Source organism: Zootoca vivipara, chromosome 2, assembly GCF_965207765.1.
Source record: "Zootoca vivipara chromosome 2, rZooViv2.hap1.1, whole genome shotgun sequence".
In the NCBI taxonomy this organism is placed as follows: Eukaryota; Metazoa; Chordata; class Lepidosauria; order Squamata; family Lacertidae; genus Zootoca; species Zootoca vivipara.
The window spans coordinates 84,745,892-84,764,276 of NC_142584.1; the positions used below are offsets into that span (position 1 = coordinate 84,745,892).

Consider the following 18,385-nt stretch of genomic DNA (forward strand, 5'->3'; position numbering starts at 1 on the left):
TCATCCCTGCCCGTTCATCATACGAGCTAGAGCTGGTAGGAGTTGGAGTCCACCAACATTTGCAGGGCCACAGGTTAGCCACCCCAAGGATAAAGTTGCAGTTGTGCATCCTTTCTAGAGCAGCTACATGCGTTAGCCCTTTCGCGTTTCTGCCTTCAGAGAACCATTAAGAAGAAACCACACTAGTGGTGGTTCATCTTTTTCTTCTGCAAAGAAAAACCAAATACTGCAGTTGGCTCTTCTTTTGCATTTGTACTTTTTAAATGTGCTTTTTTTTTAAAAAAAAAGTACACTTAGAGCTTATGAGTTCGGTATACAGTAGTTTTAAATATCGCAATTTGCACACCACACATGAAAATTACTAATGCCTGTCTTTAATGTGTCTTTTAGTCTGGCAGAAGGTTGGTATTCCGGTCTGAGCCTCCTGCCTACAAAGAGAAGGAAGATGAGGACCAAGGACTTATAGACAAGGAAAAGGAAGAGCTACTCTACTACTTTACTTAACAGCCCCGAAACCGTAAGAAATGGTGGAGAAATTTTTTGGTAGTTAGTACACTTTATCAATAATTTGTTCACTACTTTAATCCCATTTCCTCATTCTGGTTACATGTACAGCCCCCAGTAATCCAGGACAGATTACAAGTCAGCTTGTACACTGCTTTTAGTTGGACAATTCAGTTTTGCCTTTTTGTAAATAAAGCTGCTTTTAAAAAATCTAACAGGCCACCATGGTGAGCAAGAGCAAGCAGTCCGATGCTTTGATTTCAGTCTTGAGCCCTGGAGATACAAAAATGAAAGGATTTCTGCTATTCAGAGATTTCAAGTCTCCAAAATTAGAAAGGTGTTTACAACTTTGCTTCTCTTGCAGTTAAGCAGCAGCATCCTGATTGGAAACAACAAAAAACAACTGAAATGGAGAAACTGGACATTAGGATTTTTTATTAGTCCCTTTGTCTCACCAATTCTTTAGATGTCCAATGCCAGCAATGGACTTAGGCAGAATAAATCTGATGTTGACCTTTAAGCCCTTACCCTTCAATGTTTACTACAAATTCCATTGTAGGAATTTACAAAGCCAAGTACAGTAAATGATTTTTTAAAAAGTAGACATGTTTACAAGTCTCAGGGAAAAAACAACCCACATGTGACTTTTTCATAACTCTGCAAAATAGAAGCACCACGTTTTGATGGGCCCAGTTCATACCCTTACCTAGGCTGTGATCCTTTCAGCAGTAAATGAATGTGTGACTGTCCCCACCCCTCCCTACATCCAAGGTGACTGCTTACCAGGCACTCTATGTAAAAAGCTGTAGAGGATTTCTTCTTGCTCAAGAAAGGGATGAGGGAGTAGAAAGAACAGGAGATGAAAAGGCCTCATCACAGAGCAGCCCAAGTTACCTCTGAGGATCACTGCCAAAATGAAGTGTATGAACCAACCCCACAGAATAAAGAATTTGAGCTGACATTTTTTTTGGGGGGGGGAGCCTCCAATGCTCTTTTAAGCAAAGTCATACATTTGCAGACCACTCACAGAGTCTTAGTTTCTCTTAAACTGAACTTTAGTGAAATAAAGGAAGGTTGAATGAGTTAGCAGTTTCTTCACTCAGTTCATCTAAGGCAGTGGTGGAAAACCATAGTCTCTTCTGGGCAGGCTGCTAAGCGCCACCTGCCAGCCTTGAGTGGAGTCAGAGGCAAAAGTTGGTGGGGGGATTAATATTCATTTCACCTTTGTACAGTAAGCCAGTTTCCACACACTATGAGTACTCATAGCAGATCCACTGAAAATAGACATGACGTGACTTAAGGTTATCAATGTCAGTGCTGCTTCTTGGAGTAACTCTTAGCTGAATACAACCTGCTCCTCTCGATCATCCACCCAGGCAAACAAGAGGCATTGTCACGGTTCAAGGATACATTCCAGCCATGCAAAGACTCAAGGGGGGGGGGCTGGTGAGGAATGTGGCCTGGAGCCAGTCCCAAGGGCCAGAGAAAGAAGCAGGCGGGCAGGGCAGTATTTGGCCCCATGGTTCCCCATCCAGATCTAAAGGAAGCAAAAATTAACTATAGTTCTTCATTTAGTGAACTTAGTATGACAGGGAAAGGCAGTAATCAGGTAAGTTATACCACTGGCAATTAAGAAATAAGCTAGTTAAGAATATTTTTTTTTAAATACCCATAAATTAAATCTGAAGTGATGTATAATCAGTATAAAAATGCCTTAAAAATTTCAGGGAGGGGAAGTAAAAAGGCACAGGAATCAGTACATTTCCAATTACTTAATCTTAATTTGGAATGAGCTTATGGAAGAAGCGATGCATGGTCCAATAATACCAAAAAATCATTTCCAGGGCCATTCTAGTCATGTTGTGCTCTTGATTACATGCTATGGAGCAATAATAGGTTCAAGCAACACATCTCCAGGCATTAGGGATGTACCAGGAAAATCTTCTGAAAAGATGAAAGAAATCTTGGTATCCAGAATGCTACCATCAGAGGCCCTTGGACCAGCTCACCTCATTGCCACTGCTGCCAGGTAAGTCTGGGTGGCTGCAGAATTAGTCCATTCCAAATTGTGTATGGGCTTCAGAGGCATATAGGCCTGGAGAAGGGTCCAGTCTGGGGAACTCTTTCTTATCACCACCACTCATGCTTTTCAGCTAGCTACCTTCTTATTAGTGCATCCCATGACTTCAAATAAATATATGCAAGGTCAGATCACAAGTGTTCATCTGCAGGATATCATACTTTGTAAAAAATAGAACTGCATATGCACGCTCACACTGCAGGAATAAAAATTCATACATACACACGCTGCTTTTTAACAAAGTCCTATATATAGATATATATAATTTTACAGCCTTGTGGCACATCATGAAAGGTATGTGTAAAATTCCAGCCTGAATGTTTGTTGTTGAACACCAAGGTGTTATATTCTATGCTCAACTGAAATCTTGACATTTCCTTTTTAAAAGTCTACAGAACTATTTTCCTATCAACTAAAGTAAAAAAGGCAGGCTCCTATGTAAATTAAATATGCACTTTCCTTCTGGGTCAGTAACTCACCTGCATCTCACATCCTATGACACTAGCTGGAAGCTCTTTGCTCAAGTAAATGGCAACATGGACCAAGAGTGCAATCGTATGCACATTAACTTGGGAATAAATTTATTTCCAAGAAAACATGCATGGGACTGGGCTATACATAATGAAAGTGGCAACTTCACAGGAATTGGCAATACTGTTTTGTATTACTGTAAGCATATTCAAGGGGTAAGAATGAGTATCTGCTAGGCAGCCTCCTCAAAGGTAGAAAGTGTATACTGCACCATATCAGGGATGGAAGGAGCAAGGAACTATATGGTCCAACTTCTGCTACTCCCAAGAACTGTATTATCATTCTACAATTATTTCCTTAAAATTGTATTCAATGTTAACAGTTCGATAATAAACACTTCAATGGCCTTAACTGCTCTTCCTCCACTCAAGTCCAATATTCAACTAGGGACACTCATTATGTGTATGGGTTTTACACTGCCAAGTGTAACTGTTGATACTGCAGAAGTATAATCACAGCATGTCCATTCTAAGATAGGGTTTCAAAACATCCACTGCATAATCTAAATAATGCTTCCATAATCACATTTTTCTGACCACAAGACAGAACATACCAAGATCTCCAAAGCCTTATCAAATAAAATTTACTGAACAGGTTTCCATTGCACGATAACCATCAAGTAAGCCAAAAAGTAGCACTGATGTGTGCCCACTCCTATTTTTTCCTTCAGAAGTAGGAACAAGCTTCTGTTTCTCAAGATACTGTACTTGAATGTTTCTGTCCGCAGCACAATCATTCAAGGTCTTGTAGATTAATGGTGCTTCCTGTAAACTGAGAATTATCAGAACTGGCATCCTCTTCGGTAGAGTTGTGTGGCTCCTGTACGAAAGCAGAATAAAAAAATTCACACAGTGACATAGGCATTCCAATTTCCAAGGTTCACAGATATATATGGCTAATTTAATAAGCTTCCAAATTCCATCTCTGGGAAGATCACACACACTGGATGATTTTAAAAAAATCATACTCTTCTACAGCCTGCTTTTGGTCTTTTACCATTTATCCATCCAATTTTAAACAAGCAAAAAAAGCATTCAGAAAAGGCATCTTTTAAAAACTTATGGCAGCTGTCAATTTGTATCACGCAGGGCAACCGGAATTTGTGTTGGTGTCTCACTTTAAAACACAAAGGGGTTGTACCTGAAGGATATGAACAGGCAAGTCTACTGTCAGCTGAGAATGTGAAGAAGAAGACTGAGAACTGAGCTGAAATGGCAAATCTCCCTCTCCTGGGGAATCATCCTAAAGAGAAAGGAGACAAGATCAGTTTCTAGCCACAGAAAAATCCCAATGACAACCTAGTCTTCTGCTACAACACATGGAAATATTTGAAAGTGGCAACATGTCTAATTATCTATGCATTTTTAAGGCTCTCCATCCTGAAAGTAGAAATCTTAATTATTTTAATGAAATATGTAAATATATAAATCATGCTGCCACCCAATTATGGCCTGGAAACTATTTACAGTCATACCTTGGTTGACGAACACCTTGCGACTCAAATGTTTTGGCTCCCAAACGGCACAAACTCAAAAGTGAGTGCTCCGGTTTGCAAATGTTCTTTGCAACCTGAACGTCTGCAGGAGCTTCCTGCAGCCAACTGGAAGTCACACCTTGGTTTCCGGACGTTTTGGGATTCAAACAGATTTCCAGAATGGATTCCGTTCGACTTCCAAGATACCACTGTACTTGAGTTACTTTATTCACTATAAGCAGACAGTTATTAAAAGGTAATATTCATCTAGCTTATTGTTCCATGGACACCATCCTCTGCATATACTAAATCCAAAAACAAGAGAATACTTTATACAACCATGTACTGATCTAAAAAGTATTCCTTTGCTAAAGGAAGGCTTTTTGACCCAGTGGAGCTTTCAGACAGCAGAACAAGGATTAAGGAAATCTTCAGGTACCTCCCCCTCCCTATACCACCACTTCTTATGCTGTTCCAAAGGGCCCAACCCCCCTAAGCACAGTATGGGGGAGACAAGAGGGCTACAGGGGGAGAAAGAACCACTGAAGATGGCCCTGTTACCCTTTATGCCAGGCATCCCCAAACTGCGGCCCTCCAGATGTTTTGGCCTACAACTCCCATGATCCCTAGCTAGCAGAACCAGTGGTCGGGGAAGATGGGAATTGTAGTCCAAAACATCTGGAGGACCGAAGTTTGGGGATGCCTGCTTTATGCTGACTGGAGGCTCAGCTGGATCAAAGAACCTTCTGTCATCGGACACCAACTGGATACAGCTGACATACTTCAGTAGGTACCCCAACTGAATTAAATGGGATTTGCATACTAGGAAAAGCATAGTAGGATTAGGCTGTAAGCCTCTATCAGACTCTATAAATACGAATCAAGGGTGAGCATTTTAATTCTTTCAAGCTGTCTCTTCCAAGACCACTTTCTATAAAATGACTTATCAAATGCACATCAAACCTGTTTTTATTAATCGCCATTCACAAATTGGTTACACTTATTTTAGACAAAGGGGTCACTTCACCTGGTACATGCCAGTCTACTGTATACCCGTTCATCTTCCCCCCTCCACCTTGACTTCACCACCAACTGTTTGTTTCAATGTGTTGCTGCCCATTTACTGTTTTGTTTTAACATATTCCCAATCCATTTCACACATATATATTTCAACAGTTTTCATTTTCTGGAAACAAGTGAGGGGAGGGGTTATCATGTGATGGGTAGAGAAGGGATTTGAAAGGTTGAGTTTAATCATCAACATCAACTTTTATTTGTATCCCGCCTTCCCCGGCCAAGACTGGGCTCAGGGCGGCTAACATCAAATATATAACATTGGTATAAAATCAAACAATAATTAAATTACCTCCTAAAAACAAGTCAGGATAGTTTGCAAGTTATTTTCTAAACACCCTCCAGGGATGCTGCATCTGAACTATATAATGGATCATCATGCACACTAAGAACCAATTACCAGTTGCATAAAAGTAGATGTACAGTGTACATTTCTAAATACATAATTTAAAAATGAAGTGTGTAAACGAAGTCAGATAGTGAATTCTTACCTGAAGTAGCTGGATTTGAACAAACTGTGTACCAGCAGAGGAATCTCTTACTGTTAGGTTTCCATTTGGCAAAACACTATTGCATGACCGATTCCCATGGTTAGAAGAACTAACTTTATCACTTTTGCCTTTTCTTATGCCAGAGTTAGGGCTTCCTGAAATAAAGTAATTGACATGTGTGTAATACAAAGTCATGTTCCAAGTAATTGAACATATGTACTTCTAAATAATGTATTTCAAAAAAGCTTTTAATATAACAATATATGCTTCTCACTGAAGAAAGTAGTTAATTAGCTAGTAGTTAATACTACACATGGCTTATAAAAACATGGAGCTGAGCTAAATCCTGCTATCCCATTAGTGGAACTCAGCTCACAGAATCCTGTACCGCATAGCAGTGTTCAAAACTCCCATTGTTCTGGGTGCATTTTGCGACAGGGAATTTCATTAGTGCAAGCAGTTTCTAAGCTCTGGGTGCAGCACTGCACCTAAGATTTAAGATTAAAATTGCAGAGTGGAAGGAAAAGAGGACTTTTTTCTGCCTCCCCACTTGTAGTTACTCTCTGAAGACTGGAGAAGAGACCCTCGTAAGAATATTAGGGAGGTGGGCACAGAAAGAATTAGATCATGTGAAAAATGATAATAGTATTTTAGCTGCATTCTTTCTTTTTCAGCCTTGTATTCTTGTTATAAAAAACATTCCGTTCTAGTGCCTATATAACCTAGGTTTAAGGTGCCATTTAGCTCCTAGCTTTCATATCTCAGTTTCTAACACTGCCTCATAGAAAAAAGGGGTTTCCTCCAATGCTATTTTGAGGAACCAGTCTCTATCCCCCATATACTCCAAAAGAAGTGAGGGAACCTCTGGAACAACAGTGGGAAATTGGAGAAAGTTACCTCCCTTTCAGTGAGCTATAGCTTCTGAAGGATCACCAGTCCATTCACTCACAAAAGAACTAAATAACTACAGTGGTGCCTCGCTAGATGAAATTAATTCGTTCCAGGACTCAATTCGTCCTACGAAAAGTTCGTCTAGCGAGGCACCATTTCCCATAGGAATGCATTAAAAGTCAATTAATGCGTTCCTATGGGCTCGGGGGAAACTGGTGGCGGCGGCGGCGCTTGTTCTCTTGGCTCGGGGAAGGCAGGCAGGCGCTTCCCCGAGCCAAGAGAGCAAGCGCCGCTGCTGCCAACGACAGAGCCGGATCGGACAAAGCTTCAGAACGATCCTGCGCCTTTCCCCCACCTCTGCCAAGCCCCATGCCGGCGAGAAGCGGCGGCGGGGGAAGACGTTCCCCCGCCGCCATGTCTTGCCTGCCTCCCCCGACATGGAGCGCGGCTTCGGGCACCTCCGAAACGGCGCTCCATGCCGGCTGTGCACGGCAAGACGCGGCGACGGGGGAAGACGTTCCCCCGCTGCCGTGTCTTGCCTGCCTCCCCCGACATGGAGCGCGGCTTCGGACACCTCCGAAACCGCACTCCATGCCGGCTGTGCGCGGCAAGACGCGGCGATGGGGGAAGACGTTCCCCCGCTGCCGTGTCTTGCCTGCCTCCCCCAACATGGAACGCGGCTTCGGACACCTCCGAAACCGCGCTCTATGCCGGCTGTGCGCGGGAAGACGCGGCGACGGGGGAAGACGTTCCCCCATCGCCGAGTCTTGCCTGCCTCCCCCTTGAATTGGGGAAGGCAGCCAGCGAAAACGTCCCCGCACCGGCGCGCTTTGGCTCCAGGTGTGATTATAATCAATGTGTGCATGCCCAAGGGAGGATTAGTAAACATGGTCAGGATTGGGTGATAAGGGTATTTTACAATTACCATTTCATACAAAAGCAAACATTTAAGAAACAGAGAGATTCATTAAGCAATATTTCCTCGTACTTCAGTGTTCTGTCATCCATGTGCTGCAGAGCATATCCACTACTAGAACATAGCAAAATTACCCCAATTTGAGCAAGTCTTCTAAGAAGGGAGGCTTTATGCACTAGAATAGCCCCAAACTAACCATGATACTACCTTAGTAATCTATGATGGCTTGTACCAGGCACACACACGTTTCCAAAACAATTTCACTTGCTAAATTGCATCCTGTGCTGGAACAATTATATACTCACCTATGTCATTCCCATTTTCTTTCTGTTTTCTTTTCTTGGCAAGCTGAATGGCTCGATAATCTGTTCTTGCAGACCCACCACTCTCCTAATGAGAGAAGAAGGTTTATGCATGTCACCAATACAACAGGATTCTTAGGATTTTTAGGTTCACATTTCAGACAATATGCTTTTCCAAACATCACTGAATATATCCCTAGAAGTCTCCCTGCATGGTCTGAACTTTTTTTATGCTAATCAGCTTAACAGTTTAATGGGATAGTGATGCAAGCATAGGGATATGCAATATTGAGGTCACCCATTTATCTGACTCACAGGGGATTGGAAGTACTGTGTTAAGAAGACTACCACCGAAACCCATTTTGGAAATGCAGCTCAAGACTATGGTCCTCTGTCTTCCTCAAACTACGGTAACATGAGTGTTTAATTCAACTACCAATCAGAAACCCTATTTTAGCTGCATGGGGGATAAGAATAATAATAATGTAAGGCAAGGATCAGAAAAGAAGGAACTCTTCAAGATACGGAAGTCCATTTTCCTTGTTCTGTAAGCAGCGAACGGGGCACTCCTTTTTATTTAGTCAGTTCCAAAGTCAACCATCACTCACTTTCAAGTACTTACAACAACTTGGGAAGAGAGGTTAATAGCACTAAGCTCCAGCTGGGAAAAGAAAAAGCAAACTTTCCTTCAAATGTGATGTAGAATGTGTAACTGGGTTTAATACTTTCACAGGCAACCACAACTTATACCACTTACGTTGTACAAAATATACGACGACTTCGTTCGTGGCAGACATTCCACAAACCCATTTGATCTGGTAGAAAGGATGGCTCATATACGGCAATATAATATCCTCAAAGCTAAGATACTAATGAAAACTACAGTTATTGAGAGCTACTGCATACCAGAAAGGAGCTGCCAGTCACCGTGCTCAGATCAGTTTCTTTCTGTGCACTGTAACTTCCTGGAGGGTTGGAGAACACAAACTGAGTCACCACTTTACTGCCTTCTTGCTGTCCCACAACATCCAGGCTAGGAAGTAAAGTTTGCTCTGCTTTACTTGGAGCCAGTAATTCAGATGCATTGTTTCCACCAAGGCTGCTTGAAGGGGTTAAAGTGGCTGTGTCGACTGACAGGTTATTACTGGAAGTCAAACCATGCAGGTCTTGACTGGAACTCCTTGTGGACAACGATGCTAGGGAGCCTAAGGCTTCTGCATTCACGGTCTGTACATCATCCAAATTTAAAGTGCTTTGCTGTAAAACTGTGGCAGTGGTTCCCAGCAGAAGAGAGCTGTCCAGGCTGTGTGGAATGTCACTGCTAGCCACTAAAATCAGTGGGTCAACCGTCTGACCAAGAGAACTGCTACCAACAGAAAGATTGCCTCCAAGCGTGGAGCCCACGGAGGCAACATCTATCGTGAGAATTCCAGAGTTTATCAGAGCCATGTCTGTTGAAATTCCAGAGGTGTTTCCAGAAACACTGGAAAAAAGGGACACAAGGTCCACATTGCTGAGGTCACTTTGTCCTGAACTGGCAAGTTCGCTGCTAGGCGTGAGGGAACCGATAGTTTCCATCTGATTTAAGAGATCTGAAACAAAGATTTAGCATGTTAGTACCACTGTGCCCATGGAACATGGGACTCAAAGGCCAACAATGAAACCCACCTGCTGCCTCTACTTCCAACTTGGCTGCCCTGCCATTCCTCCAAACATCCTGCTGTTTAACATCCAGCCAACATCCACCTCACTTTGCAGAAGCCAGTGTTAGCTAGGACCCTATTTCTGCTTGTCACTATTCTGGTCTGTCCTTTCGGATCATTTTCATGTGGTCAGGGTGCCACATACTATGAGAATGGCTTGAATCAGTTTCCTGTATGTTATGCAGACTGAGAGGTACAAGCTGCATTCCCCCAGATTCTGGCACCATTACTTACCACTCAGTTTGGCTAAGCCACATAGGAAACAAATTCATGCAGTTCTCACAACCATGTAGAGCAGGCATCCCCAAACTGCGGCCCTCCAGATGTTTTGGCCTACAACTCCCATGATCCCTAGCTAACAGAACCAGTGGTTGGGGAAGATGGGAATTGTAGTCCAAAACATCTGGAGGGCCAAAGTTTGGGGATGCCTGAGGTAGAGCTTCTATCATACAAAAGCAATTTTCAGTGGCAAACAAGCCACTAGTTACAGTATATTCCTGCGTATAAGACTACTTTTTAACCCAGGAAAATCTTCTCAAAAGTCAGGGGTCGTCTTATACACCGGGTCGTATTTCTTATACAGTGAGTATATCCCAAACTCTATATTTTAACTGGAAAAGTTGGGGGTCGTCTTATACGCCCAGTCTTATACGCCGGAATATACGGTATATGGAATTGATCATAAAGTGTCTGGAAGGATGAGATCAATGTCTGAGAAAACCACAAGTTGACACCAGTATCAGTCACTGCTCCTGCTATAAGTTAGGAAATACTATTATAAATTAATGCCCACCTTTTAAAAGGATGCAACACCCCATAGTAATTAAATGGCAAGGACTTAGGAGAAAATCATTTGAAACCACAACTTACTGGGCTTTCTAAAATAACCACTGTTTCAATACCAAAAATAAAGATATTATGCTTTAGATATAACACATACCAGCCAAGACTTATTGCCAAGCAGTCAGTCAACGGGTCATACCTGCACTAAAATTGTGTTGCTTGACCATGTGTGTTTTCATACTATGCTTGGAAGTGAACAATTTATTACAGCTGGATACAGGGCAACGTGTCTTCAGTGAATCCACATCCTGGAGGTGTTTTTTGGAGTGAATATACAGACTACTACGTGCTGAGAACTTTGCACAACAACCTGAAATAAGATATCAAAGTTTAGATACTGTCCCTTAATTTACATTTTAAACTTATATCCTCTTTTCATTTAGATGCCAAAGGCAATTATCAGGATTCCCATTCCACAAAATTATCTGTGTCGTGATTTTTTTGTATGTATTGTCATAAAAAATGTGGAAATGTTAATAATACAAAGTAATATAATATGGAAAATCCATTTAGACTGCAATCCTATAATCACTACAGTACTTGAGAATAAGCTCCACTATAGGACTTAACGGTACTTCTCAGCAGACGTAGGCTGTTAGTGTGGAAACCTTAAAATGTCACAAACAAGCATTTATACGGTAGGGTATTCAAAACTGCCAGAACAAAACAAAAAAACACCTTTTTAAAAAGTAGTTTTGGAGGGGAAAGGGTTTCTCCTATCCATGCTGTGCTATGAACGTGCTTTTCTCCCCATTGTACAATTCAACAATTCAAACCTGATGCACAGAGCAGCTGCCATCTTCTCTAATTTAACCCTCTCTGCATGACTAGGAACAAAGGAGATAAACACAAGCATACAAGAGCACATATACAAATAATACCTTCTACTGGACATTCAAATGGCTTTGTGCCAAGATGAGTTATACTATGGCCTTTCAAGTGTTCAGCTCTTGTGAAGGATTTTCCACAGCCTTCTACAGAACATGTAAACCTTCTGTCATCTTCATGTTTCCTACAAAAAGAATTAAATAAATTCAATATAAAATACAAAGGGCACTGGCATCAATGATTATAGGTTGGCTCCTAATCATTTTAGCTGAACATGTGCATATTGTTCTACTGTACTTGGAATACTTAGACCAGAATTCCACAATCTGGTACCCTTCAGCTGTTTTAGACTACAACTCAGATCAACCCCAGCCAGCGGGACCATGCTGGTTGGGGCCCAACAGCACCAAAAATAATCTTCCAGATAAAATGCATATGCCTTTCCCATGGGAAGCAAAGCTTATTTATCTTATTGTATTCATCTCTTTCCCTTTGCGCACCCTCCCAACTTGTTATTTTCCCCAATGAAAAAGTTTAAAGTGCAAGCTCTTTGAGGACCCCTAAACGGTCATGTACTGTCAGGTAATTTACCTTTTGTGCCTTAATAGCTTGGACATGCTAGTGAAAGACCAGCCACAACCTTCAAAGTCACAGATGAAAGGTCTTTCACCTGGAGGAAAGCAAAAGAAATTTTTTAAATAAAAAAACCAAATGCAATTACACGACATTTCTGATTTAAGAAACCCACAACTCCTCACACTCACATGTTATTCAGGAAGTCTAATAATTTTATGTTTACTACTGATTTAATTATTCTGTTTTGTGCAGCTTATGAGCTACTTTGAGAACCTTAGCTAAAACCAGTTCATTAAATTTTAAAATAAATAGAAGAAACATTCTCACCCATCCACTGACCCTTCTGCCTGATTCCTCTCTTGGGTTAAATAGCTATTGGTTCTTTAACACCAGAGATTCAGAGCAAGTCATGCATATAGCTTACTGTTCAGGGAGGCTTTTAATGTTTAATAGATTATTGTGTTTTATTTTTCTGTTGGAAGCTGCCCAGGGTGGCTAGGGAAGCCCAGAGACGGCCAGATGGGCGGGGTATAAATAATAATAATAATAATAATAATAATAATAATAATAATTATTATTATTATTATTATTACATTGCTCAAAATGCTGCTAACCCCAGGCAAGCGATATGCACAGTTGTTTAAAGGACACTCTCCCTATAAATCTGAAATATAAATCTTACTTTTATCAATCAAACATTAAGTTCTATTTGCTTCCACCTCCCACTCACTTAAGCTCAAGTTTGCTGGTTTTATTTACCGTAAGTAGAAGTTTACATGCTACTCAAGCTAGCAAGCTAGCAGTGCACACAAGGACAACAGAATACCACCAGGATTCAAGTAAATCAAATAGATTGGGGGAGGGGAACCCACACACAAAACTGTGTTTATTCCTTAGTACCACAACTCCATCTAAGAATCAGGGACACATTTCAATTCAACATAATCTGTTTATCTATTAATGACATACCAACTTTAACTAATGCCCTAGCTTCACACCTGTGTGACTTCTCATGTGGATTTTCAGTCGGCAGGCTTTGTCATACTGCTTGTTGCAGCCGGGGAAGGAGCAGGAGAACAGTTCTTGTTCCCTGAAGTGGATTCGATTATGAGAAAATAATGCACTCACTGTTATGAAGGTCCTTTCACAACCTAGAGAAAGAAGGAAGAACCAAACTGCTTTAGTGGAAAACACCATGAACTACTAGAATATATTATTATTATTATTATTATTATTATTATTATTATTATTATTATTATTATTATTATTATTATTACCATGATCTAGAAAAGTTCGTGGTAATAATAATATCATTTAAATTGTTTTAATGTTGTATCTTACTGTGTATATTATGTTGACATATCATTTCTAAGTACTATGGGGGGGAGGATTGCCTGAAAAGTGGCCTACAACCCCATTAAGTAAGTAAGTAAGTAAGTACCTCATTAAACTATGAAGGCCTTTCTGGGAAACTGTTCTGGACTGAGTTTATTTCCAATACAGTACTGCAATGTACTGCAGTATAATGTCACAGCTGAAGTTAGTTTCTTGCATCTCCTTTTCACTAGCACACTGCCATTGTTATACATCACTCTGCAATTTCCCTTTCTTCTAAACTGGAGTGCAAATTTTCTTGTTGTTTCACCAACCTTTATTCTCCAAATCTAATATTGTAGCATTCCAGCATGGTAATCGGTGAAAGTTTATTATGAGCATTCAAATGTACAGAGACAATGTACATGATAGCTAATCTAAAGTAGATTATCTCACAGTACTAATTGCAGAAAACAAACAGATGAAGGCCTTCATGTCTGCCTTCTGTGCTTCTCTCTTGGGAATAGAATGCTGAAAGTTATGCACAATTCTAAATATTACAGTGCACTTATATTGAACCCCACTACAGGGTCATTCCATATCAAGTGATCCAATTTTTTTTACCTCATGCCACCCAATTTTCTTAATATTTTGTACACTTGTCGAATGATCAAAACTAAGTTTATATTTAACATTTTAATTTTTTTAAGTGTACAAAATATTAAGAAAACTGGATGACTTTAGATAAAAAAATTTGAATCATTTGATATGGAATGACTCTACAGCATTGTGGATGTTCAGGCTTGGATTAAAACCCTCACTTACCTGCAAAACTCACAGAGTAATTTCGGGTCTTATCACACTATTTGTAGTCTATCTCACAAGGTGCCAAAAACACCTAATGAAGAGGGCAGGGCAAAGTATTTTTTTTTAAAAAAAGAGATTAGTACAGCATGGGGCTACTGAGATTAGGATTCAACTCTCTTCCGCTTTTTCCACTGTGCAAAACAAATCCACATTGCACATTTAAAGTGCACGACTTCTCCCCAAAGAATCCTGGGAACCGCAGTTTGTTCAGGGTGCTGGAACTGGTGACTAGAAGCTCGTTTCCAAGGATTCTCTGATGGAATTCGTGCGCTTTAAATGTGCAATGGATGCAGCCAGCAATCCGGGGGGTGCTGCCTATCTGCAAGTCCAAACGGATTTTGAGGCGGGGCTCTTACCCAAGCCCGAAAGGCCGAGACTTGTTGACCTTTGCAAAATAAGCGGAGGGAGAGTTAGAGCTGCCGGTTGCTTACCTGGATACTCGCAGCGGTAAGGCCGGTCGGGCTCCAGGTGGCTCCTCCGCTGGTGAGCGCCGAGGCGGGCGGCGCTGGGGAAGCGCTGCCCGCACGCCTCGCACTTATGCGTCGCCTCCTGCTCGTGGGCCCGGCCGTGCGCCCGCAGGTTGTAGATGGTGGTGAAGCGCTTCGAGCAGCCGGGCGCCGAGCAGGCGAAAGGCCGCAGCTTGTCGTGCGAGTGGAGGTGGCGCCGCAGCTTGTAGGCCGTGGCGAAGGCCCAAGAGCAGCCGGGGACCGGGCAGCAGAAGGGCCGCGCCGCCCGCCCGGAGCCCGCCGCCGCCGCCGCCGCCGCTTCTTCTCCCGCTCCTCCTCCTCCTCCGCCATCCTGCGCCGTAACAGCACCAGCGGCGCCGCCGTGCGCGGACAGGCGGTGTAGTCGCAGCAGCTGCTTGCGGGAAAAGGCCTCTCCGCAGCGGGGCTCGGGGCAAGAATAAGGCGCGGGAGTCCGAGACGGGCCTCCTCCCGAGGCCTCGTCGGCAGCGCCTGAGGAGCGCAGCGCCTGGGGAGGAGGAAGAAGCGGCACGGGAGGCGGAGGCGGCTGCGCGGGCCCGCCGAGGCTGAGCAGCCCGTTCTCGAAGCGCACCAGCAGGCTCTGGTTGTTGATGGTGAGCGTGCCCGAGAACGAGGAGCCGGCGGCGTCGGGGTCGTCGTCGTCCGCCGCCGCCTGTCCGCTCCTCTCAGCCACGGGCCCAGAAGCCTCGGCCTCGAGTGCACCTTCTCCCCCGCCGTCGCCCGGCTTCTCCTCTCGCGGAGGCTGCGTCGTCGTCGTTGTGGCGGCGGTGCTGGCGGGTTCCTGCGAGGGGCTTCCGGAGGCTCCGCCCCGCACCAAGTTGAGCACCAGCAGCAGAGCGTCGCTGTCGTGCGGCTGCCCGGGGCCCGTGGGCGGCAGGGCGAAGGCGCTGCTCGCGGAAGGTCCCTGCGGAGGCTGCTGAGCGGCGGGCGGCGGAGGAAGAGGGGGAGGAGGCGGCAATGGCGGCGGCTGCTGCTGCTGCTGAGGCGGTTCCGGCGGCTTCTTTCCCTCCAGGAGCAGTAGCACCGGGAATGCCACGTCCAGGCCCCAGGCTCCCGCCGCCGCCGCTCCTGCCCCTGAGTCCCGAGGTTGAGGGGGTCGGCGGGCGGGCCCTGAGGAGGAAGCCCCCTCTCCAACGGCCGCGGAGCCGCTGCCGCCATGTTGTTGGTTGCCGGGCTCGGGCCGGGCCGCCTCCACCACGGCAGGCAGCCCCTGCGTTTCCATCTTGGGGGTCCCTGTAGCAGCGGCTGAAACCGGAGCCGCGGGGCGGGGCCGGCGAGGCGGGCGGAGAAACCCGGAATGCGGATCGCTCAGCGAGAGAGCGACAGCAGCGCAGAGAGGGGATCCGGAGCTAACGCGGCTGGGTGGAAAACCCGGACACGGGATTGCCATGTGGAGCATGCAATGGGCTTTCAAGAAACTCGATCTCAGGACGCAAGGGAGAAACGTGCTAAGAGGAAGGCACGCTTGGCAAATCCACACCGTGATCAACTCCCACCTGGAAACCAATGTCCCCACTGTGGAAGGACGTGTGGATCCAGAATTGGCCTCCACAGTCACGTACAGACCCATTGTTAAAACCGTGTTTATGGAAGACAATTTTACTCGGCTACGAGTGATCGCCAAAGAAGAAGCAGCGAGGGAAGGTTCGCGGAGCGGAGTTGGGAAAGCGGGGAGAAATCAGGGGAAAGGGTATGCAAAAATAAGAGCAGCCCATCTCGTCTTAACACCCTGTTATCACAGTGGCCAACCGGATGCCTGTGGGGAACCTACAAGCAGGGTTGATGCGCAAGAGCCGTCTTCCCTCTCCTGTGGTTTCCAGCAACTGGAATTCAGAAACATTGCTGCTTCCGATTGTGGAGGCAGAGCAATAGCCATCGTGGCTGGTAGCTATTGATAGCCCCTCACCTCCATGAAGTTGCCTAATCCTCTTTTAAAGCCATCCACGTTGGTGGCCATCATGCAAAGGAAGGGATACTGCAAAGTACGGCGATGTGCAGGCGGAACACGTGAGAATGTGCTTTTCATGTGCAGGACGAACCTAAGTGTCGGTGCCTCCTCTGTTGAAAGAGGCTTACACCTAGATTGGATCCTTCTTGTTTATATTTACCGGTATTTATTACTTTACTTGGGAATCACCTTTCACATACACCTTAAGGTGTTTTAAATCATACCAGTGAAAGCAACAAAAGCAAGTTTATAAAGAACAGTGTGAAAAGCAACTAAAGATACTGTTGCCCGCCACCTCAATCTCCAAGCAGTGCAAAATCCCAGGGGTTCCAGGCACTTACCCAGGGGGTAAGTGTTTCCTTACAGTGAGGGCCTGCGGAGATTGTGATGTCTTTAGGATATATGGTTTATTTACACATATATACAACCTGAGCCTGCGATGGAGAGGTCCACAGCATTAACACTCAAGAGACTCTTGCTTCTCCCATAGCCACAGCCCTGGATTCAAGCAGAAATAAGGCAAACTCTGTCCCCCAGCCTACCAGCTTCTAGCTCACATAACTGAACTCTTCACTCTGGCCTTTATCTTGTGAACTACCAGCTCACCGATTTGTTTTCTGGTGCAGAGCTACTTCCTTTGTTAACTTAATGGCCCACACTTAGAGGGTCTTTAGCTCACCAGGAAGCTAGCCTGGCTATTCCAGGAATTGAATCCATCTGTATCCAGCAATTAGGAGTAAAGGGACCCCTGACCATTAGGTCCAGTCGTGACCGACTCTGGGGTTGCGCTCTCATCTCACATTATTGGCCGAGGGAGCCGGCGTACAGCTTCCAGGTCATGTGGCCAGGATGACAAAGCCACTTCTGGCAAACCAGAGCAGCACACAGAAATGCCGTTTACCTTCCCGCTGGAGTGGTACCTATTTATCTACTTGCACTTTGACGTGCTTTCGAACTGCTAGGTTGGCAGGAGCTGGGACCAAACAATGGGAGCTCACCCCGTCGCAGGGATTCAAATCGCCGACCTTCTGATCGGCAAGCTCTAGGCTCTGTGGTTTGACCCACAGCACCACCCAACAGATTACTTAATCACAAAAGACAATTCAGTGTTTATTAATATACAGGAGCCGGCGTACAGCTTCCAGGTCATATGGAGCTGGTGTACAGCTTCCAGGTCATGTGGCCAGCATGACAAAGCCACTTCTGGCGAACCAGAGCAGCACACGGAAACGTCATTTACCTTCCCGCTGTAGCGGTACCTATTTATCTACTTGCATTTTGACGTGCTTTCGAACTGCTAGGTTGGCAGGAGCTGGGACCGAGCAAGGGGAGCTCACCCCGTCACAGGGATTCGAACCGCCGACCTTCTGATCAGCAAGCCCTAGGCTCAGTGGTTTAACCACAGCGCCACCTGGGTCCCATCCAGGAATTAGAAGGGGGCTAAAGCACACAGCCTATCCTCCACAACTGATAACCAGGGCCGGCTCTAAGGCAAGGCTGGGTGCCGCGGGGTGCCGCACGGCTGTGCCTGCAGCAGCCATGCTGTACACTGCGCCCG

The 18,385-nt window shown here is 44.6% G+C and overlaps 2 protein-coding genes across 6 annotated transcripts in view; one reads left to right on the forward strand and one right to left on the reverse strand.

Moving 5' to 3' along the window:
- The window catches only part of CFAP100 (cilia and flagella associated protein 100), a 30,130-nt gene extending 27,965 nt beyond the window's left edge, over positions 1–2,165 (forward strand). For all 4 annotated transcript variants that reach the window (XM_035106495.3, XM_060271397.2, XM_088663276.1 and 1 more), the window contains one exon: positions 391–2,165. In XM_035106495.3, the coding sequence (XP_034962386.2) occupies positions 391–504 (114 nt within the window). In that variant the 3' untranslated portion in view covers positions 505–2,165. The remainder of the gene's footprint in view (positions 1–390) is intronic.
- ZXDC (ZXD family zinc finger C) lies at positions 914–16,126 on the reverse strand. 2 transcript variants are annotated; one of them, XM_060271394.2, is made up of 10 exons: positions 14,826–16,126; positions 13,212–13,364; positions 12,229–12,307; positions 11,691–11,821; positions 10,949–11,119; positions 9,170–9,855; positions 8,267–8,351; positions 6,155–6,309; positions 4,256–4,357; positions 914–3,934 (listed from the first exon to the last, which is right to left on the reverse strand). In XM_060271394.2, exons 1-10 carry the CDS (start codon positions 16,099–16,101, stop codon positions 3,848–3,850), a joined length of 2,925 nt encoding a protein of 974 aa, XP_060127377.1. In that variant the 5' UTR covers positions 16,102–16,126; the 3' UTR covers positions 914–3,847. The 2 variants fall into 2 exon arrangements, 1 of the variants encoding a protein (XP_060127377.1); XR_009557096.2 differs by having other exon boundaries at positions 1,477–3,934; positions 9,021–9,855; positions 14,826–16,119.
- Between the last annotated feature and the right edge of the window lie 2,259 nt (positions 16,127–18,385).

Excerpts from the sequence above, each read along its gene's own strand:
- ZXDC (XM_060271394.2), bottom strand. The coding sequence starts at position 16,101 with ATGGAAACGCAGGGGCTGCCTGCCGTGGTGGAGGCGGCCCGGCCCGAG. Across the intron at positions 9,856-10,948 it reads GCAACACAATTTTAGTGCAG|ATCTCTTAAATCAGATGGAA; the intron begins GTATGACCCGTT and ends TCTTTGTTTCAG. Across the intron at positions 3,935-4,255 it reads TGCCTGTTCATATCCTTCAG|GAGCCACACAACTCTACCGA; the intron begins GTACAACCCCTT and ends GCTTTCGTACAG.